This window comes from Pelophylax lessonae (assembly GCF_965119305.1).
Source record: "Pelophylax lessonae genome assembly, chromosome: 3".
NCBI classification, from domain to species: domain Eukaryota; kingdom Metazoa; phylum Chordata; class Amphibia; order Anura; family Ranidae; genus Pelophylax; species Pelophylax lessonae.
Genome location: NC_138770.1, coordinates 235,026,128 through 235,048,510, shown reverse-complemented (window position 1 = coordinate 235,048,510; position 22,383 = coordinate 235,026,128). Strand labels below are relative to the sequence as shown.

General features: G+C 45.8%; 1 protein-coding gene across 1 annotated transcript in view; it reads left to right on the top strand.

Annotated features, from left to right (window-relative positions):
- The window catches only part of ERICH6 (glutamate rich 6), a 231,006-nt gene that overhangs the window by 113,121 nt on the left and 95,502 nt on the right, over positions 1 to 22,383 (top strand). The window contains exon 10 of the mRNA XM_082251532.1: positions 9,412 to 9,560. Within this exon, the coding sequence (XP_082107658.1) occupies positions 9,412 to 9,560 (149 nt within the window). The remainder of the gene's footprint in view (positions 1 to 9,411; positions 9,561 to 22,383) is intronic.

Sequence of the window (22,383 nt, the reverse complement as noted above, 5' to 3'; positions counted from 1 at the left end):
GTCCATTAGTGCTTCATTTAAAGACCAACCTCTATTATATGTTAATGTGGCTAATGTGTTTTTCGAGGCAGCACCTCTTCATCAGTGGTTCTGATGAAGAGGTGCTGGCTTGAATTCCTTTAGATCTACATTAACGGTCAGTCTTTGAGTGAAGCACTAATATACTAGAATATATTCTGATGAAGAGGAGCTGCCTCGAAACATGTTAGTAAGTATATTGAAGGTTGGTCTTCAAATTAAGCACCGGATGAGTTTCATTGGTCAATGAGATGTTCCTTATGGAAATTATGTGAGAAGCATATCTTCATACCACTTTTGTGAGTACAATATATTTATTTTAACCAATGAAAGATTTTTTGAGGATCTTACAATATGCCAGTGCACTCTCTGTTTCCGATCTGGAGAGAGCTGCAGGGAAGTGTATTTTTTTTCTACTACATTATGTTGACTCTGTACCAATAATTAGAAGTTTGGCAGAAGAAAGGCATATGACAAAAGTCTCTGTGCTCTGTTTCATTTACAGGTTTTGTGAGCGCATTTGAACACTAACTCTTTGTATGGGTGAAATCAAGTCCAGTGGTCTGCTACAGCCCTTAGGGAATGAAGAAAGTAAGACACCTTTATTTTACCGAATGGGTGGATAGGTTCATTGTGGCTGCAATAAGATATATATACATATATATATATATATATATATATATATATACACACACAACCCTCAAAGTTTCCACTTGCCTGCTCGCATTAGGTGAGTGGAAATAAGTTGAGGGCAAATGTGGATTCAGAGAGGGAGGGAATGGACACTGCTTTCAGGCGAGGATAAATGGAAGCCGATTCTCCTCCCTGCCTCGGCCCCCTGTCATTAGGGCCATCTTAACGTCTCTGGCACTTTGCAGGGTTTAAGGAACCCCCAAGGTGGAGCATTTTCTGCTTGTGTGGGTGGTTTGTGAACTGCTCCGATCAAATGGAATGGACAGGATAGAACGATAGCAGGGATCGGAGCCATATACATCCCACCTACACAAGGAGCAGCAGCAGCAGTAGTAAGACTGTGGCCAGATCTAAGGGGCTATTACCCCCTTCCTTTCCCCCAGAGTTCAGCTGCACCCCCCAAAAGTCCTCCACCACTCATAATGCTGTGCCGGCAGTCTCCCATCCTTGCCCGGTACACACAACTTGAGCACAGCACTAAGAGCTCCTCCTCCCCTTCCGATTTCTTTACACAGTCACACAGCTACGATGTGCACAGTGTAGAGCTTGCTACTGCAACTAAGCTGCTGTTTGGACCATGGAATTCCACAGGTTAGAACTAAACACAGTAGCCAGCTATACACTGTTCACATCCTTGCTACTGTATGTGTAAGGGAATCGGTTGGCAGCTCCAGTGTGTGCCCTCCTTCCCCCTTTACTGTGCCCTCCTGCCCTCGCCCCCGTCTGTGCCCCCCTGCCCACTCTGTACTGTATCCTTCTGCCCCCCCTGTTAGGTGTCCTCCTGCCACTATATACAAAGCCCTGCTGCCCCCCTGTACTGTGCCTTCCTGCCCACCCTGTACTGTGCCCTACTGCCCATCCTACTGTGCCCTCCTAACCCCCTGTACCATAACCTCCTGCCCACCCTGTACGGTGCCCTCCTGCCCCACTTCTACTGTGCCCTCCTGCCCCCTTGGTACTGTGCTATCCTGCTCACCCTGTTTTGTGCCCTCCTGCCCACCATACTGTACCCTCCTAACCCCCTGTATTGTGCCGTTCTGCCCCTTCCATTCTGTACCCCCTGTTTACCCTGTACTGTGTCCTCCTGCCCCCGTACCCTTCTACCCACCCTGTACTGTGCCCTCCTGCCCATCCTGTACTGTGCCATCCTGCCCACCCTGTACTGTGCAATCCTGCCTCTCTCGTACTGTGCCCTTCTGCCCACCCTGTACTGTGCCCTCCTACTCACCATGTACTGTGCCTTCCTGCCCACCATACTGTGCCTTCCTAACCCCCTGTACAGTGCTGTTCTGCCCCCAATACTGTACCCTCCTGCCCACCCTGTACTGGGCCTTCTTGCCCACCCTGCACTGTGCCCTCCTGCCCACCCTGTACTGTGCCCTCCTGCCCACCATGCTGTGCTCTCCTAACCCACTGTACTGTGCCATTATGCCCCCCTGTACTATACCCTCCTGTCCACCCTGTACTGTGCACTTCTGCCCCCCCTGTACTGTGCCCTCCTGCCCACCCTGTACTGTGCCCTCCTGCCCACCATGCTGTGCTCTCCTAACCCACTGTACTGTGACCTTCTGCCCTCCCCCCGTATTGTACTCTCCTGTCCACCCTGTACTGTGCCCTCTTGCCCCCCCATACTGTGCCCTCCTGCCCCTCATACTGTGCCCTCCTGCCCACCCTGTACTGTGCCCTCCTGCCCACCATTCTCTGCCCTCCTAATCCCCCAAACTGTACTCTCCTGTCCACCCTGTACTGTGCCCTCCTCCCCATCATGCTTGCATTTAACAGTGTCATTTCATGAGATAATTTATGGGAGTGTGTTTAGGGGTGGAATTAGGGGAAGGGTAGGGGTTGGGTGGGGCAACTGGTAGGGAGTAGCTCAGGACTTGAAATTCTGAGCCCTGTACATGTGTGTGTGTGTGTGTGTATATATATATATATATATATATATATATATATATATAGTACCTTACAAAAGTGAGTACAACCCTCACATTTTTGTAAATATTTTATTATATCTTTTCATGTAACAAAACTGAAGAAATTACACTTTGCTACAATGTAAAGTAGTGAGTGTACAGCTTGTATAACAGTGTAAATTTGCTGTCCACTCAAAATAACTCAACACACATTCATGAATGTCTAAACCCAAGGCAACAAAAGTGAGTACACCCCTAAGTGAAAATTTCCAAATTGGGCCTAAAGTGTCAATATTTTGTGTGGCCACCATTGTTTTCCAGTACTGCCTTAACCCTCTTGGTCATGGAGTTCACCAGAGCTTCACAGGTTGCCACTAGAGTCTTCTTCCACTCCTCCATGATGACATCACGAAGCTGGTGGATGTTAGAGACCTTGCGCTCCTCCACCTTCCGTTTGAGAATGCCCCACAGATGCTCGATAGGGTTTAGGTCTGGAGACATGCTTGGCCAGTCCATCAACTTTACCCTCAGCTTCTTTAGCAAGGCAGTCGTCATCTTGGAGTTGTGTTTGGGGTCATTATCATGTTGGAATACTGCCCTGCAGGTCCAGTCTCCGAAGCGAGGGGATCATGCTCTGCTTCAGTATTTCACAGTACATGTTAGCATTCATGGTTCCCTCAATGAACTGTAGCTCCCCAGTTCTGGCAGCCCCAGACCATGACATCCCCACCACCATGCATGACTGTAGGCAAGACACACTTGTCTTTGTACTCCTCACCTGGTTGCCGCCAGACACGCTTGACACCATCTGAACAGAATAAGTTTATTTTGGTCTCATCAGACCACAGGCATGGTTCCAGTAATCAATTTCCTTAATCTGCTTGTCTTCAGCAGACTGTTTGCAGGCTTTCTTGTGCATCATCTTTAGAAGAGGCTTCCTTAAGGGACAACAGTGATGCAGATCAATTTGATGCAGTGTGCGGCGTATGGTCCAAGCATTGACAGACTGACTACCCACCCCTTCAAACTCTGCAGCATTGCTGGCAGCACTCATACGTCGTCTGTTTCCCAAGGACAACCTCTGGATGTGACGCTGAGCATGTGCACTCAACTGCTTTGGTTGACCATGGCGAGGTCTGTTTTGAGTGGCACCTGTCCTGTTAAACCACTGTATGGTCTTGGCCACCAGGCTTTAGCTCAGTTTCAGGGTCTTGGCAATCTTCTTATAGCTTTAGAACTACATTTCCCATGATGCTCATGCACACTGCAGTGTAGTTGAGCGTCATGGGAAATGTAGTTCCAAAACATTTGGGGTACCAAGGTTCACCATCACTGGCCTAGGCCATCTTTATGTAGAGCAACAATTATTTTTTTTTAGATCCTCAGAGAGTTCTTTGCCATGAGGTGCCATGTTGAACTTCCAGTGACCAGTATGAGAGAATGAGAGCGATAACACCAAATTTGACACACCGTAGACCTTGTAACACTAACGAGTCACATGACGCTGGGGAGGGAAAATAGTTAGTTGGGCCCAATTTGGATATTTTCACTTAGGGGTGTACTCACTTTTGTTGACAGGGGTTTAGACATTAATGGCTGTGTGTTGAGTTATTTTGAGGGGACAGCAAATTTACACTTATACAAGCTGTACACTTACTACTAATCTAATCTCTAATGTAATTTCTTCATCATTTTCAATCAGTGAAGCACTGTGAATACTTTACGGATGCACTGTATCTATTGCTTGATCTGTCTGTCTAACTACCTATCTGTCTAGCTATCTCTTCTGTATTTTTCTGGCTCTAGTTCCATAGAGGTCTGTTGGAAAAACAAACACTTACAATAAATAAATCTAGTGAAGCTCCTGTCCAGCTGAATATAATGTTTACACTGCAGTATGACTCACTGTGCAAAACTAAAATTAGCCAGGTTCTAATCCATAACCTGAGCAGAAAATGCGTACGCCCAGCTATAGCCAGTTTTATATATTCACTTCATTTCAGTCTATAAAAAAGCTTTATCCACAGGATTACCTTACTATTACAAGAATAATAGTCTGTTTACAGTTACTTTTCTACAGTCATTTATTGCATTTACTAGGCTGTCAGTGTCTTCATAGGCTAGCATGATCTCATTACTCCAGTGTACATTGTGTGCTTACCTGTGTGAATGTAATTCAGCACTGTCTGTAATGTTTATTTTGTGTAGTAGGCTCATAGATTTCATCCTTATATGTGTTCATGAGAAAGACTTACTGACTTACAGTGTGACTCCGGCCAAAACTGACAAGGATACAACAGCAATAAAATAGTATAATGGGAGAGGTTAGAACCTCTGTCGACATTTTATTTCCATCTGTTTTCCCCTAGGAACTTGCAACTCTTTTCCTAGGATGGTGACAACATTGGGGTTGATATAGCAAAGGAAAATAGACTGTGCATTTTACAAATGCAATTGCACTCTGCGAAGGCATTTGCTCCAGAGCTTAGTAAATGAAGTGAAACTTTACTTAGCAAAAATACCAAATCACATGCAAGAAAAAAAAAAATTGCATTTTTGCTTCCACGTGTTTGGGTGATGAAGGTCAGCAGAGCTTTCACTCATTTACTAAGCTTCCACTCATTTCCACTCTTGCATTTGGCTAGGATCAGTGTCACTACTGATAGCATAAGGTAATACCTGGACCCTATAGAGGTTGCACAGGCAGTCCAACTCCTCCAGGATGGCACATCAATACGTGCCATTGCCAGAAGATCTCAAGAGCATGGAGGAGATTCCAGGAGACATGCAGTTACTCTAAGAGAGCTGGACAGGGCCTAGGAAGGTCCTTAAAGCGGAGTTCCGGGCACAAAATCGATATTTTTTTTGTTCCCGTCCACTAGTTCGACATCACCTGAAAAGGAATTGGATAGTTAGGTTTTTTTTTTTTTTGTTTACTCACCTTGTAATTGAAGATCGTAAATACTCACCTCAGTGTACTTCCTCCCTCAGCGCCGCGGCTCCGCCGTCACTTCCTGTCTCGCGATGATTCCTGGGAGCTGAACGTCATCGCTCCCAGGAATCAATGCGACGGCACCGGCCCCGCTCGTCACTTCCGGGCGATGCTGCATTCCCCTGCTAAACAGCTTCTGGGCATACCCAGAAGCTGTGGAGGAATGCGGCGCCGCACCGGAAGTGACGAGAGGGGCCGGTGCAGGCGCATTCTGGGAGAAGAAGACGCGGAAGAAGACGCCGAAGAGGACCGTGCTGGCTTCAGCTGCCCACAAGAGAGATGGAAACGCTGTGGAAGAAATTTTATAAGTAAGTATTTCTTCTAAAAGGTAAGTGCGAACCGGGACAGATCAGAGGCTAGCCATTGTGGAATGTAGTAGCCCTGACTGTCCCGGGGGTATGTTTGTTGAAAAATCATTTCTGTGCCCGGAACTCCGCTTTAACCCATCAGCAGGGCCGGTATCTGCTACTTTGTACAAGGAGGAACAGGATGACCACTGCCAGAGCCCTACAAAATGACCTCCAGCAGGCCACAGAACAGAACTTCATGAGGGTGGCTTGAGGGCCGGTGTCCTCTAGTGGGCCCTGTGCTTATTGCCCGGCACCGTGGAACTCGATTGGCATTTGCCTTAGAACACCAGAATAGGCAGGTCCGCCATTGGGGCCCTGTGCTTTTCATAGATGAGAGCAGGTTCACCCTGAGCACATGTGACAGACGTGAACGGGTCTGGAGAAGCCGTGGAGAACGTTATGCTGCCTGTAACATCATTCAGCATGACCGGTTTGATGGTGGGTCAGTATTGGTGTGGGGAGGCATATCCATGGAGTAACGCACAGACCTCAACAAGCTGGACAATGGCACCCTGAATGCCATTGATGGCACACTGACTGCCATTGATGGATAAAATCCTTGGACCCATTGACAGACTCTATGCTGGTGCAGTGGGTTCCTCCTGGTGCATAACAATGCCCGGCCTCATATGGTGAGATTATGCAGCCAGCTCCTGGAGGATGAAGGAAATTATATCACTGAATGGCCCCCATGCTCGCCTGGCCTAAACCTAATGGAAAATCTCTCTGACATTTTGTTTCGGTCCATCCGACACTGCCAGGTTGCACCTCAGTCTGTTCAGGAGCTCAGTGATGCCCTGGTCCAGAACTGGGAGAAAATACCCCTGGACACCATCCGTCGTCTCATTAAATGCATTCCCCGACATTGTCAGGCATGCATACAAGCAAGTGGGGGCCATACAAACTACTGAGTACCATTTTGAGTTGCTGCAATGAAATTCAGCAAAATGGACAGGTGTCTTTGAATTCAGCCCTTTGTAGGTTGACAATTTTCATCTCCATCAAACGATATGGCATTGTTTTGTTCCTAACATATTACCCAGTTCATATCAGTAAAGATATCCAGCATGATATATTTCCCTTTGAGATCTAATGTGTTTTCAAAGTGTTCCATTAATTTTTTTGAGCAGTGTATTTTCCCTGCATGCATTCATTAGTAGTCGTTTAGCTAGATTGATTGGAAGAAATGTTTACGTAGTCAGGGGGTTCTGACAACAAATGAACATACAGTGTACAGTATTAGAGGATATTTGAAGTGATGTGGATTAGGGGATATGTTAGCAAACTGCTTCCTTTTTAATTAGTACATTGTTAAACAAAGCTAAGGAAGATTGGTTTAGGAAACCAGTGCACTAGTTTATTTATACTTACAACCCTACAGAAAGTTTGAAGATTAGGTGAAACTTTTGGCTAATTTGAAAATGTATAACGCACGAAGAAAGGATCTGAGCTATCCTGAAACCTTGAACCTTTAATAACTCAAGTTAACCAATAAAGGCTAAATGTACAGTACAAATCTTTAGAACGGAAATTGCGTTGTCCTGAAAGCGTTCATCTTAAATAACTCAAGTTAGTTAATATAGGATACTACTTAAACTTCAAGCTTTCATGGCTAACACAGTACAAACACAGTACAACACCCTACTACTGCTAGTTAAACCTTGTAAAACTAAAGGGAAAAAATGATCAGTGCAATTCTAGTATTATTTCAAAATCTCAATTTCAAAATTTAACCAATCAAAGCATAAATCTACTGTTCTCACAAATTTGAAACTGGATATGGGATAGGAATTTATTGGATTTGCACATACGTATGTGTCTAAAAAATAGTCAAAACCCTTCTTTAATTTCACAGTCTAGAGGAGCTCTTGGACAGAGATCAAGCTTTTTCGGGATACTCTAGAAATAATGATTTATGATATTTAATAATAGCAATAACCAGCACTTATGATGTCAGAAATACTTGCTGTTGTAATAAGATTATTCTTGTGTTTGGAAAATCACAGTACAAGAGGACCAATCATTTCCTCTTCTTAGAAAGAAGGAACAGGTAGACAACACCTACTGTATGACAAGTCACAAACCATGCAAAAATGCCAGCTATTCTATTTCAGGAGGAGAGGCAGATGTCTCCTGTCCTATTGCCAATGGAGAAATATCTGCCTGTCTATGACCAGTCTTAATCATATTATTCCAAAATTCCTGTACAGGCTTCAAATCCCAAGCCTCGGTAAAGCTGATCATACACTGCTCGAAATTCAGCCCATTCCTGGTGGCTCAGCCAAAACTCAAGTGTATTGCCTTTCCAGAAGTGCTTTGTTCAACAAAAGTTAGTTGTTCAAACAACTTTTAGCGATGGAGCCAAAAGAAAGGAGAAAGAAAGAAAGGTGCAGCAGAAAAAGGAATTGCAGAATGAAGAGCAATGAGAAAGATTTACTATAAGATTGTTAAAGCGGAGTTCCGGCCTCAAAATCAAAAAAATTGATTTTGGGCCATCCGCTTGCTGAGTGTCACCTGAAAAAGAAATGGATGCTCCCGTTTTTTTTTTTTTCACTTACCTTATTATAGAAGAAAATTTACTCACCTTCCTTCCACTTCTGACCTCTGCGGCAGCGGTCAGCGCTGTTACTTCCGGGCTTGCGATGACTCCTGGGAGCTGAACATCGTCGCTTCCAGGAGTCAATGCGCCTGCGCCGGCCTCGCTCGTCAGTTCCAGTGCAGGCGCGTCATTCCCTGCTAAACAGCTTCTGGGCATGCCCAGAAGCTGTGCAGGGATGCCGCGCCTGCACCGGAAGCGACGAGCGGGGCCGGTGCAGGGCATTCTGGGGCTCCGACGTCACCGAAGAGGACGCAGAAGAGGACGCGCTGGCTTCAGCTGGCCACACCTGAGATGGCAGCGCTGGAGAAGAAATTTTCAAGGTAAGTATTTCTTCTAAAAGGTAAGCGCGACCCGGGACAGTTCAGAGGCTATCCATTGTGGAATGTACTAGCCCTGACTGTCCAAGGGGTATTTTTATCTAAATTTCACCCCCGAGGCTGGAATTCTGCTTTAACTACAGTATATTACTCTACTACAACATAAAACATTTCTCTAACCACTTATTATATGCATTTTTCTAAATAGAAAAAGTGAGTATATGTTAATATTCTATCTGGTATAAATGTTTCTATCACAGTTTCACAGTTGCCTGTCCAGCATTATAGGCGCAGGGGTAAAAACTGCACACAAGACTAATAATAACTCTTTTTGGAAATTAGAGTTAGTTTTACTTGCACTGGATAGGTGCCTCGTTCTGTCTGCTTGTGCTTGAAAAATCACCCCTCTCGGCTACAAGATTGTAAGATAGGTATACCTCTTCTTTTTCAGAGAAAAGTCTATACAGTGGGCTATTTCATTCATATTCTGACACTGTTTTTAATAGACATTTTTTCCTTTTATTAACAGTTGGAAAGCCGATGAAAACCATTTCCTACCAGCTTTCTAATGCCCCTCCAGCCGGAGACAATTGGACCACTATCCCAGAAGAAACAGATTCCATGACAAGTACAGACTCAGAGAATGAGCTTTCCCTCTGCGACTTTACAAGTGAAATGGTAATCTATAGAAATTCAAGGAAAACAGTTGTGCTCTTTTTCCCAGAAATAATTAAAAGGAATTTAGCAGCTCCTCTCCCCCTGAGAATCCCCATTGCCGATGTGTCATTCCCTGCTGAACAGCGGGCGTCATGCTAACTTATAGGAAGAGTCATAAGCTGTGTGGAAAAAAAACAGCGCTGTAACATTACAGCTAAACTCCAGAAAAACAGCTAATTACACCAATGAAACACATATATGAGACAAAGCAGTTGTATTTCTGTTCAACCAGTCCTGAGATTTACACATTTTTGCCACACAGCACACCACTGTCTGGCAGGCTAGGAGACCTGATTTTTTTTCTGCTGCAGTTAGGTAACACTTACAAGTCTTGTCCATCCCCCAACATGTAGCTGGAGAGTGTAACGAGAGCTAGCGGATTAAGTTAATATCTCTTTCACTCAACTCTCCCCTCTTATCAGTGTGCTCCTTGTTAGAGTATGAGCACAGCAGCTCAGCTGTGTCCTTGTCCTTTTTCTCCCTATCCCAGTCTGAGCTCTACTGTAAAGGAAATTGGAAGAGGCTGATACCAAGTTGAATTCAAGATCCTACACTTCCTGTGTTAAAAAAAAATACATTCCACAATGTTTTAATGAATACAGAGCTGTATGGATTTGTATTTTATTGCTGCTGGGAGTTCAGCTTTAGTAATGTATATACAGTGCCTTGAAAAAGCATTCATTCCACCTTGCAATTTTCCACATTTTGTCATGTTACAACCAAAAATGTAAATGTATTCTATTGGGATTTTATGTGATAGACCAAAACAAAGTGGCACATAATTGTGAAGTGGAAGGAAAATGAAAAATGGTTTTCGATTTTTTTTTTAAATAAATATGTGAAAAGTGTGGCATGCATTTGTATTAAGCCCCCTTTACTCTGATAACCCCTACTAAAAATTGCCCTCAGAAGTCACCTAATTAGTAAATAGATGAAAAAGACCCACAAAAGTGGAAATCAAACAAAGGGGTCTGTCATGTCCATATTGGAATAACTGAAGGAATAGAAACACAATTGTGTTTGTATTGTGTACCCCTCCTGGACTTGATGACAAACACCAATTTAGTAAAAAAGTATATATTTTTTTTTTTTTTTCCAACAAGTTTATTGAAGAGTAATGAGGTTAACAACATGTAATTATACTTTTCACATTGTATGTAGAAATAACAATCCAATCTGATCCAATAACATTATAAACGAGTAAGTATCAATTTACATTAGGCAAAAGAAATAATCAGATATCAAGGAAAACATATGTTGTAACACGTATTAATACAGGAATGATAAAACTGAGGTGATTCGCCCTTTAGAGTGCGAAGTTTTATGTTGAAACAACATAGCCCATGAAATATGGCTGTTAAGGGCTAACTTCTTTTTTTCGCTTAATTAAGCTAAAATAACAGAAAAAGAGGAAGTATATCAAAGAGGAAGTGGGGGAGCGGATCCTCTGAACCGCATTGGGTCCGCAGGGAAGGGGGAGGAGTAAGCTAGAAAAGTGAGATGGAGAAGAGGGGAAGGGAAGGCAAGGAAAGTGGGCGGAGGGGACGCGGGTAAGGACCAAAGCAACTTATGTGTCTAAGTCACTATAAGAATCGTGGCTATAATAACTGATAATACGGAGGAGGTGGATTAACTAATTATTAAATGAGTTAATAAGCTGTTCATATTCGGCGGAATATCGGAAAATGATCCAATCTTTCCATATTTTGAGATATTTGTTTGGACAGTCATGTACTGTAGATATGAGCTCCTCCTTTTCGGAGATTTTGTTAATCTGTGTGAGCCAAGTGTGTAGGGATGGGACTTTCGTGGTACCCCAAAGTCTGGGGATGCAAAGCTTAGCAGCATTTATCATGATCATGGGAAGGGATTTGAAGTACTTAGGAGGCGAGTTATGGTGAAAGTGCAATAGAAACTGAGCTGGATGTAATTGTAAGTCTTGGGTGGTAATTTTGAGTATGTAGGATTTGACCGTATTCCAAAATGGCTGTATCAGGTGACAAGACCACCAGATATGTAGCAAATCTGCATGAGATTGTTTGCACCTCCAACATTCATTTGGGATAACTTTGTTATATTTGTTAAGCAGGAATGGGGTGCGGTACCATTTGGTAAGTATCTTATAATTATTTTCTTGAATGGATACATTTATTGATCCTTTTAAGATGGTACGATATATTTTTTCCCATTGGGGGGTCCGTCAGAGGTAAGTCCAGATCGATGCCCCAGTCATCACACAGTTTGCCAAGTTGTATAGGGCAGGAATCCCATAGAAGGGAGTGTATAGCTGATAGCAGGTGTCGCTGGGGTTGTTGAAGTGCACAAATTTGTTCAAATTTGGAGAGAGGTGCCTCTTTAGGATTTTTTTTCAGGCGTGCGGAGACAAAGTAATGAAGTTGTGTGTATTCCCACCAGGTCAATGTGGGACTAAGTAAAGCATTTTTGAGATCCTGAAAGTTGGGAAATTTCCCATTTTGTAAGAGGTGGAAAATGCGAATCCCTATATCATTGGGAACCGAGCGCAGGGTGTGTGAGGATTGACCCGGTGGGAATTGCGAGTTGTCTAGTAAAGGGGTAAGGAGGCTATGTTTCCGGACTAGTTGGTGTTTGGCGTTTGCTGTATGAAAACAACGAATGGTGGGCCCTATTAACGGGTGTTTTTTTAGGGAGTCCTGTAAGGAGGAATAAATTAGCCAAGGGGTACTTTGAATGGGAATCGGAGAGAGAGAGTCTTCCAATTCAACCCAATCCTTTTTGTGCTTCTGTGAGTGCCAGTCTGCTATGCGTAAGAGGTGGGATGCTTGGTAGTACAAGTAGATGTCTGGGATTCCCATTCCACCTTTGGATTTGGGTCTGGAGAGTGTTTCAAATTTAATACAAGGGGCTTTGTGATGCCAGATAAAGGATCTGATGGCCTTTTTTAAAGAGGAGAAGAAGTGTAAGGGCAGTTGAATGGGAACTGTTTGTAGTAGGTAGAGGATACGCGGAAGCACATTCATTTTAACAATAGCAGCAAGACCGAACCATGAAAAGTGTACCTTATTCCACTTTTTAAGGTCTTGGAAAATATCCTGTGAAATAGGAAGATAGTTTTTTTTGAATAGGTTATTTAGATCAGTGGGGATTTCGATACCCAAGTATGTGATGGTGTCCGTTTTCCATTCGTAGGGGAAGGATTGTTTACACTGCTCAACTATTGGGTCAGGGAGGGATATGTTAAGTGCTTCCGATTTGGATCTATTTATTTTGAAGTTAGAAATGTATTGAAATAATTTCAATTCTTTTTGTAAATTGGGGATTGAGATAAGGGGGTTGGAGAGGAACAGCAGGACATCATCTGCATAGGCAGCAATCTTATATTGGTTAGAGTTGGAATGTACACCGGAAATGTCAGGATTAGTTCTAATACTATTGAGAAGGGGCTCAAGTGTGAGTATGAATAGAAGAGGAGACAGGGGGCAGTCCTGACGGGTTCCGTTGCTGATGGAGAAGGCATTCGATAGGTAGCCGTTAACACATACTCTGGCTGACGGGCTGTGGTAAAGTGCAAGTATAAGGGACATCAATCTGGGTCCCAGACCAATTGACTGGAGAATCGCTTCTAAGTAGTCCCAAGCCAGCCTATCGAATGCCTTCTCTGCATCAAGAGATAGCAGAAAACCGGTCTGTGAGGAAGAAGAAAGAATGTGGTGTATGTTAAGGGCTTTAAGTGTGTTATCCCTAGCTTCCCTGCCAGGCACAAAGCCAACTTGGTCAGAGTCAATCAGGGACGGAATGAAAGAAAGGAGGCGGTTAGCTAGTATTTTGGCAAATATTTTCAGATCTACATTGAGCAGTGAAATTGGACGGTAGTTTTGAACTCGTGTGGGGTCCTTTCCTGCTTTTGGTATAACGGAAATATGTGCTTCCAGGAGTCTGGAGTGGCTGGAAATCGAATTGGAAAGACTGTTGAATGTTTTCAGAAAGGGTACGGCCAAGATATCTGCAAAGGATCTATAATAGGCTAGAGAAAAACCATCAGGGCCAGGGCTTTTCCCTGGTTTCATTTGCTTCAGAACCAGATTAAATTCTTCACTCGTAAGTGGACCGTCGATGTTGGAGGACTGTTGATTGGTGAGTGGTTTGAAGCCGATCTGATAATTTCAGATCTAGAACTATCAGTCGCTTGAGGTTTGTGTTCAGGTGGTAGGTTATAGAGAGAGGTGTAGTATTGAGTGAAAGCTTGTGCAATTTCAGAATTAGAGTGATTTTTTTTGCCTGTGGAGTCTGTTATGCAGTGGATGGTGTTCTGAGCTCTTTTTGCCGCCAAGGCCCTGGCCAAGTATTTACTGCTTTTATTGCTAAATTCGTAGAATAGCTTTTGTGATAGTATGAAGCGCTTCCTAACTTTGATGTTAAAAAACTCTCTGATCTTGTTCCTGACCTGAGATAACTCCTCTAAATGTTGAACAGCATGCGATCGTTTATGTGTGAGTTCCAGTTTCTTAGCTTGCGAGAAGAGCTCAGAAATGCTTTTTTGTGCTGCTTTTTTCCTATGTGCCCCCATTTTGAGCAGTGTACCCCGGATCACGCACTTGTGGACCTCCCATATAGTGGAGGGAACCATGTCACATGTATCATTTGTTTGGAAATATTCAGATAGTTGAGATCTAATTATTTCCGCGTTTTTGGGATGTATAATAATAGACTGATCTAGTCGCCAGATTTTTTCATGTTTATTAATTTGAGGGATCGCAAGTGTGACAGAGATAGCACAATGATCTGAGATACACATCGGTTCTATAGTCGCTTTTTTGAGTAGATGAATGTCTTTTTGCGTGATAAAGAGGTAATCCAACCTCGAATATCTGTTATGTGGAGTGGAGAAGAATGAATAGTCCCTGCCGGACGGATTTAGTAAACGCCAAGTGTCGTGTAAGGACAGATCTTGTAGTTGTTTCTTGACCTGTTTAAGTGCCTTGTACGGCATAGATGAGGCCCCGGTTGAAGTATCCTCTATGGGGTTAATAGCAAGATTGAAGTCTCCTCCGAGGAGGAGACATCCCTCTTGAAAAGATGTAAGGATTGTGGACATTTCTCTAAAAAAACTAACTTGTGCTGTGTTGGGTGCGTAGATATTAGCCAAAGTCAGTGGAGTGTTCCACAAGGAACCCTTCACGAACATGTACCTGCCCTCTTTGTCAATCAGGGTGTCTGTGATTTCAAAACGGATGTGTTTCGCTATCAGAATAGAAGCCCCCTTGGTTTTGGCGAGACTGTTAGTCGCGTGGAACATCGACGGAAATTCTCTGACATGCCATTTCGGAATATGGTCAGTCTTGAAATGTGTCTCCTGTAAAAACACTATGTCTGCTTTAAGAGAATGGAGGTAGAGGATTAGTTTGGACCTTTTTTCGGGAACATTAAGTCCTTTAGTGTTAAGTGAGATGATTTTAAGATGTTTGAGTGCAGGTGTGTAAGATGAAGTAGCCATAATGATGAGGATCGCAAATGACAAGGGAAGGGGGGTGGGAAAAGACGAAGGGAAAAAAGGGGAGGGGAAGCGGGGGTTAGGAAAGCAAGAAAAGAAGAAAAAACAAGAGAAAAAAAAAAGAGCAATTCCCCCTTGAAATAGGAGGGGGATCACGGACCAACAGCAGAGAAAGACCTGCTTTTAACTGCTATGGGGATAGAGAATGTTGGGTTTAGTCAGCTCAAATGTGAGCTGTGTGGGAAGGTGGTAGGAAGCGTGCGGTATCTGGAGGGTACCAAAGATCGACCAAAACGTGGGAAAAACCCATGGTATCCCCACCCGACCACCTAAATAAAAACTTATTAGGTGTTCATTTCTATGAGGTAACGTTGAACCTGGGATAATAGCAATATAGGAGTAAAAACAACATTTTAACTGGAAGGGTAACTACCTTTGGCAAGTATAGACAGCACCATCATTATGGCATAGGTCGAGGTCAAGAGAGGAACTGAGTGCACATACCTGTGTCCCGAGAGGAGCACTGGAACTGTGTCCCGAGAGGAGCACTGGAACATATTTTTAGTGCCGGTTCACACTTCCGCGTGTGCGGCGATCGCATGTAATATCAGAGCACACTGCTCCTTCATTACATGCGATCGGATGTGCAGTGCGAATTCAGCCATACACTTTGTATGGCTAAATTCGCACTGCACCCGCACAAAAGCCGCACACGAGGCATTTTTTCAGCCGCATCAGGATCGGATCGCACAGTGGTTCACACTTGTGCGATCCAATCCTGTGCGAACTGTCAGATCGCACTGCGATATGCGATCAAACTGGGGGTGTCGTTAACATTTCATTGACACCCCCAGCATATGGCATATGGCAGTGTGAACTGCCAGATGTGCGTTTGCGATGCGGGAACAGGCTGCCAATTCGCAGCCTTCCCGCATCGCACAACTGTGACCCGGCACTTATTGTATCAAAAGGCTATTTATAATCAATGTGATAAATCCTACTGTAGACTAGATGGGGACAGCATAATAGCACAACCACATCAGCATGTGTAGGTAAGTATGAATACAAATAAAAACAACAAATGGCTTGTAGAGTCAGTGAATGCTGTAGTCAAATGATGGGTGATGACACCTATCATGTTTTGGACTGTTAATTCTATTCTATTCTAATTGACCACACAATCTAGATATAAATGCATCTTTTAGTGCATCAGTTTAAAGTAAGTATAACATGTAAAAAATATCATGTACATTCATAAATATATATACTGTGCCATATAAAAGTTCATGTAATAGCACAGTACTTACATCCATTCAGGGCTTCACAAAGCTTTCCATACTAAGGTTGTGCAAGACATGTAGCAGGTACTGGAACTCCCTGTCAGGGGACACACCGGTATATACAGCCACCACTCATTGGGCCATGGCGCTCATGAAAAGCCACATTGACTCAAGTCACGAGGGTCCTGGACGGATAACGTCTATCCATATGTCCAAAAACCAGACTGCTTAAGACTGGTGTTGATTCGTGGTGACAAAGAACACATCAAAACCCAATTAAGATTTGAATGTCCTGGTACCGTCTGGTTTTTGGACATATGGATAGTCGTTATCCGTTCAAGATCCTTGTGACTTGAGTCAACGTGGCTTTTCATGAGCGCCATGGCCCAATGAGTGGTGGCTGTATATACCGGTGTGTTCCCTGCCACGGAGTTCCAGTACCTGCTACATCTCTTGCACAACCTTTGTATGGAAAGCTTTGTGAAGCCCTGAATGCATGTAAGTACTGTGCAATTACATGAATTTTCATATGGCACAGTATATATATTTATGTATGTACATGATGTTTTTTATATGTTATACTTTTGTTGTTTTTATTTGTATTACCTACACCTGCTCATGTGGTTGTGCTATTATGCTGTCCCCATCTAGTCTACAGTAGGATTTATCACATTGATTATAAATATCCTTTTGATACAATAAAAATATACTTTTTTAATAAATTGGTGTTTGTCTTCAAGTCCAGGAGGGGTACACAGTTCAAGCACAATTGTGTTTCTATTCCTTCAGTAATTAGTAAATAGAGACCACCTGTGTGTAATTTAATCTCAGTATAAATACAGCTGTTCTGTGAAGCCCTCAGATGTTTGTTAGAGAACCTTAGTGAACAAACAGCATCATGAAGGCCAAAAGACACACCAGACAGGTCAGGGATAAAGTTGTGGAGAAGTTTAAAGGGCTAGGTTTTAAAAAATATCCCAAGCTCTGAACATCTCACAGAGTACTGTTCAATCCCTCATCCGAAAATGGAAAGAGTATAGCAGAACTGCAAACCTATCAAGACATGGCCGTCCACGTAAACTGACAGGCCAGGCAAGGAGAGCATTAAAGCAGAGTTCGGCCCCCCCCCCAGCAAAAAAATGAAAAAATCAGCAGCTACACATACTGTAATGTTAGGACACTTGTTGTGGAATCCAGCGATGTCAGCACCCCAACTGCCACCGCCAATGTCTTCACAGCTGGTTCCCTTCTGCGCATGTGCAAAAGGCTCTGCACTTTCTGAATGGCCCCGCAGCGGGGGAAGGAGGAGGGGGGGCCAAACTTCTGAGTGATTGGGCTGCGGCGCAATCTCCTGGAATTGCGGACAGGTACCTGCTACCTTCTCCCCCTCCCTCCAGTGTCCCATTTGGCACCCTTTGGGAGAGTTAGATAAGCGGAGCTTCATCTTTTGGGTGCAACACCGCTTTATTTAGAGAAGCAGCCAAGAGGCCCATGCTTACTCTGGAGGAGCTGCAGAGATCCACAGTTCAGGTGGGAGAATCTGTCCACAGAACAACTTTTAGTCATGCATTCCACAAATCTGGCCTTTATGGAAGAGTGGCAAGAAGAAAGCCATTGTTGAAAGAAGTCCAGTTTGCAGTTTCCGAGAAGCCATGTGGGGGGGGACACAGCAAACGTGGAAGAAGGTGCTCTGGTCAGATGAAACCAAAACTTTGTGGCCTAAGTCTAGGTTCACATTGAGGCTGATTTAAAGTTCAGCATTTCTAGTCCAACACCAGAGGCGATTTCACAGAAATCTGTGAAGGCTCCTGCACAGATGTCTATTGAAATCGCCCCCACAGTCGCCAAAAGTAGTGCAGAAACTACTTTTGGGAATCTGTGCAGCGCCGCAAAGTCGTCGTCGCACCGATTCGGACGGTGCCATTGCTGGCAGATTTGAAATGCGATTTGACATGTCTAAAGCAAAACTCTGTGTGGCAGAAAACTAACACTGCACATCACCCTGAACACACCATGGTGGTGGCAGCATCATGTTGTGGGGATGCTTTTCTTCTGCAGGGACAGGGAAGCTGGTCAGGGTTAATAGGAAAATGAATGGAGCCAAATGCTGGGCAATCTTAGAAGAAAACCCATTAGAATCTGCAAAAGATTTGAGACTGGGGCGGGGGTTCACCTTCCAGCAGGACAACAACCCTAAACATACAGCCAGAGCTACAATGGAAAGGTTTAGATCAAGGTTTATTCCCAGTCAAAGTCCACACCTTAATCCAATTAAGAATCTGTGGCAAGACTTGAAAATTGCTGTTCACAGATGCTCCCCCATCCAATCTGACAGAGCTTGAGCTATTTTGCAAAGAAGAATGGGCAAAAATGTCACTCTCTAGATGTGCAAAGCTGGTAGAGAAATACCCAAAAAGACTTGCAGCTGTAATTGCAGCAAAAAGTGGTTCTACAAAGTAGTGAATCAACGAGGCAATACAAATGCACGCCGCACAAACACATTTTTTTTTTAATGAATCTTTATTTAGTGTACAGGAGAACAGACAAAAATGAGACATCAACAACAAAACTACAAAGTAGGGGAGGCAGCATAACATTGCCGCTTCCCAGGGGGCATAAAAGTGCAATACGGTACAGAACATATTGAAAATAAAACAGTAGCGTGCGTCAGCACACCATAGTGCAAATCAATATTCAGCAGGACAGATCAGAGGGCGGTCTGCCGGGTGTCATGCGCCGTGGTCAGCAACAGACGTCTGTGGGTCCCAGAGGGTGCAATAGCAAGCCCGAGGGAGCCCCAAGCGGGAGCACGCCGCCGGGGGAGGGGGGCATCAGCCTCCATCATACCGCCCCCAGAGCGACGACCCCAGCTGGCGCCCCCCCAGGCAACTCGGACCCTCCCCAACTAACCGTGGGGGTACAGTAGGCGACTGGGAGGTACCACACAGAGGGGCTGCGGTGACCTAGGGCCAACCCCGCAGGCGGAGGGGCCAAAGGTGAGAAAGGCGCTTTGTGTCTAATGCCGGCAGACCCTCCAAAACATCAACCATTAACGCCCACTCTAGGTGAATGAGGCAGCATGTAGGGAAGAAGGAAAAAAGGAGAAACAAGAGAGAAGTCTAGAAGCAGGGATATCAGAAAGAGGAGGCCAGAGGGAAGGGTAGGACGAGGGAGAAAAAGAGAGTAGCCTAGGAAGAAGAGGAAGGAAGGGAGAGAGAAGAGCATACCTGCCGGAATCCGGAGCACTGCCAACGCCACGCCCCTGCGGGATCCTCCAGTCCACCTGAGGGCCAAGGACCGCTAATGGGGAGGGTTTCAAGGGCTGGGCCTGGGAAGGGCTGCTAGGGAAGGGTCGGCCAACACCAGCAGGGCATGGTCCAAGCTCGAGGGCAGCGCGGACAGACCACCAGAGTGATCGGTCCATGGCTGCCACCTCGAGTCATTGCGCTCTCGTGTCCCACGACATCTAGCGACCCAGTCCTCCGCATCTCGTATAGTGTACACCATCCGCCGCCACTCCGCCCTGCCCGGGACCTGCTGCCGCTTCCAATAAATCGGGATCAGTCTCCTCGCGGCATTGAGGAGATGGGGTAGCAAGCTACGTCTATAGCGGCTGAGCGGCATGCAGGGCACGTGCAGGAGAAAATGGAGGGGGCTAAATGGCACATCCAGATCCAGGATAGTTTTGACCTGGTCCCGGACGTCGTGCCAAAAAGGGGCGATCACCGGGCACTCCCACCACAAGTGCAGCAGGGTACCGGTACCGCCACAGTTTCGCCAACATGCGGAGGAAGCCGAGGGGTAGATGCGTGCTAAGTCCGCCGGTACTCGGTACCAACGCGTCAGGAGCTTATAATTTGTTTCTTGCATCTTTGAGTCCGCCGAACTCGAGTGGGTCAGTTGGTAGAGGCCAGAAAGCTGAGCAGCTGTGAACTGCATTCCCAGGTCCCACTCCCAAAGCCTAATACATATAGGTGCAGAATCGGAGGATGCAGCTCCCAACAGTTGGTACAACTCGGAAACCATGTGAGGGATAGGGTCATCCTGAATGAACAGACATTCGAAGGGTGTAAGAGATGCCTGAGGACGAATCCTCGGGCCATGGACAGCGAAGAAGTGGTGTAGTTGCCTGTACCTCCAAAAATTCATAGGGGACCCGCCGTGACGTGCCTTCAGGGAGTCATAGGACAGAAGTTTACCGTCTTCCATCAGTTTCCCGCAACTGGCGTTGCCATCATCCACCCATGGGTCAAAAAAGGCCATCTGTTCCCCCGGGGGGAACCAGAGGTAGCCCCCCAAGGGGGCCAACGGGGACACAGGGGGTGCCAGGTCCAGGAGCTTATTCACACGGTCCCACACTTTCAGCGCGTGGACCGTGAGGGGGGAGACATTGTCCGACAGCCCCCGGTATTCCCGAGAAAGCCAGGGGGCGTAGGCAAGGTTCCTACCCGCCATGAACTTTTCAAGAGGGACCCATAGCTTGGATCGAGTGTGGAAGCGCCAGTTGAGGATGCGCTGAAGGACAATAGTGCGGTAGTAACGCCGCACATCCGGAAGGCCAAGGCCTCCCAGGTGTTTAGGGCGTTTTAGGGTGGCTAGGGCAATGCGGGGGCGTTTACCATTCCAGACGAAACCCGTAATCAGGCCGTCCAGAAGGCGGAAGAAACTTCGAGGCAAAGGTATAGGCAGCATCTGGAGATAGAACAACACCCTGGGGAGGACGTTCATCTTAATAATATTCACCCGTCCTAACCAGGTAAAGGCCATTTTAGTCCAATGTAGGAGGTCCTGTTTGATGTCAGCCAAGGGGCGGGGGTAGTTAGTCTTGTAGAGTGTGTCAAAGCGGTCTGTAAGCTGTATACCCAGGTACGTCAGGGAAGAGGCAGTCCACCTAAAAGGGAAGGCAGCCTGCAGGGAAGCAGACAGGGGTGGGGGCACACAGACGGGGAGAATCTCGGATTTGCCAAGGTTGATCTTAAAATTAGAGACCAGGCTAAACCGCTGGAGTTCCCGCATCAGGACCGGCAACGAGAGCAGGGGATCTGTAAGGTGGAACAGGATGTCATCGGCGTAAGCCGAGAGCTTATGCTCCATTGTCCCAACACGCACGCCTCTGATGTCCCCATTCGCCCTGACCTTGGCCAGGAAGGGCTCCAGGACCAGGGCGAAAAGAAGGGGCGAGAGAGGGCACCCCTGTCTGGTGCCGTTCCGGATCTGGAACCCGGTGGAGAGACAGCCATTAACTCGGACCCTAGCACTCGGGTCTCTGTACAGTGCCATGATCCATGCCAGCATATGCGGTCCCAGGCCCAACGACTCCAGGACCTCCTTCAAATAAGTCCAGTCCACCCGATCGAACACCTTTTCGGCGTCGGTCGAGAGGATCAGGTAGGGCGGGGAGTCAGATCGGGTGGTAGCCCAGTGGATCAGCTGTATCGCCCGGATGGCATTGTCTCTAGCCTCACGACCGGCAATAAACCCGGTCTGGTCCAGGTGAATAATCTGGGGCATAAGATGTTTCAGGCGGTTTGCCAGGAGTTTAGCGAAAATTTTGATATCCACATTTAGCAACGAGATGGGGCGGTAGCTCTGTGGGGCTGTGGGATCTTTGGGATCACCGTTATGTGGGCCAGTAAGGCTTCCGAGGGTATCTCCCCATTTGCGGCCAGCGAATTGAAGTAGTCACACATGGGTTTCTGCAGGAGAGGGAGGAACGTCTGGTAATAGGCCTTCGTGTAGCCGTCAGGGCCGGGGCTTTTGCCGTTAGGCAGGGAGAGTATGGTGCGTTCCAATTCAGCCAGCGTAATGGGGGCGTCTAGGGCAGAGCGCTGGTCAGCGGAGAGGGAGGGGAAGATATGGTCCGAAAGGTAGTCTCTAATGGCCGTCAACTTAGTCGCGTGGGAGTCCACCGTGGAGGAGCCGGAGAGATCGTAGAGGCCCGCGTAGTAAGCGCGAAATTGGTTAGCAATCTCCGAAGGTTTAATAATGGGGTCACCGGAGGGTGAACGCAGTTTGTGTACACACATCTGGGCAC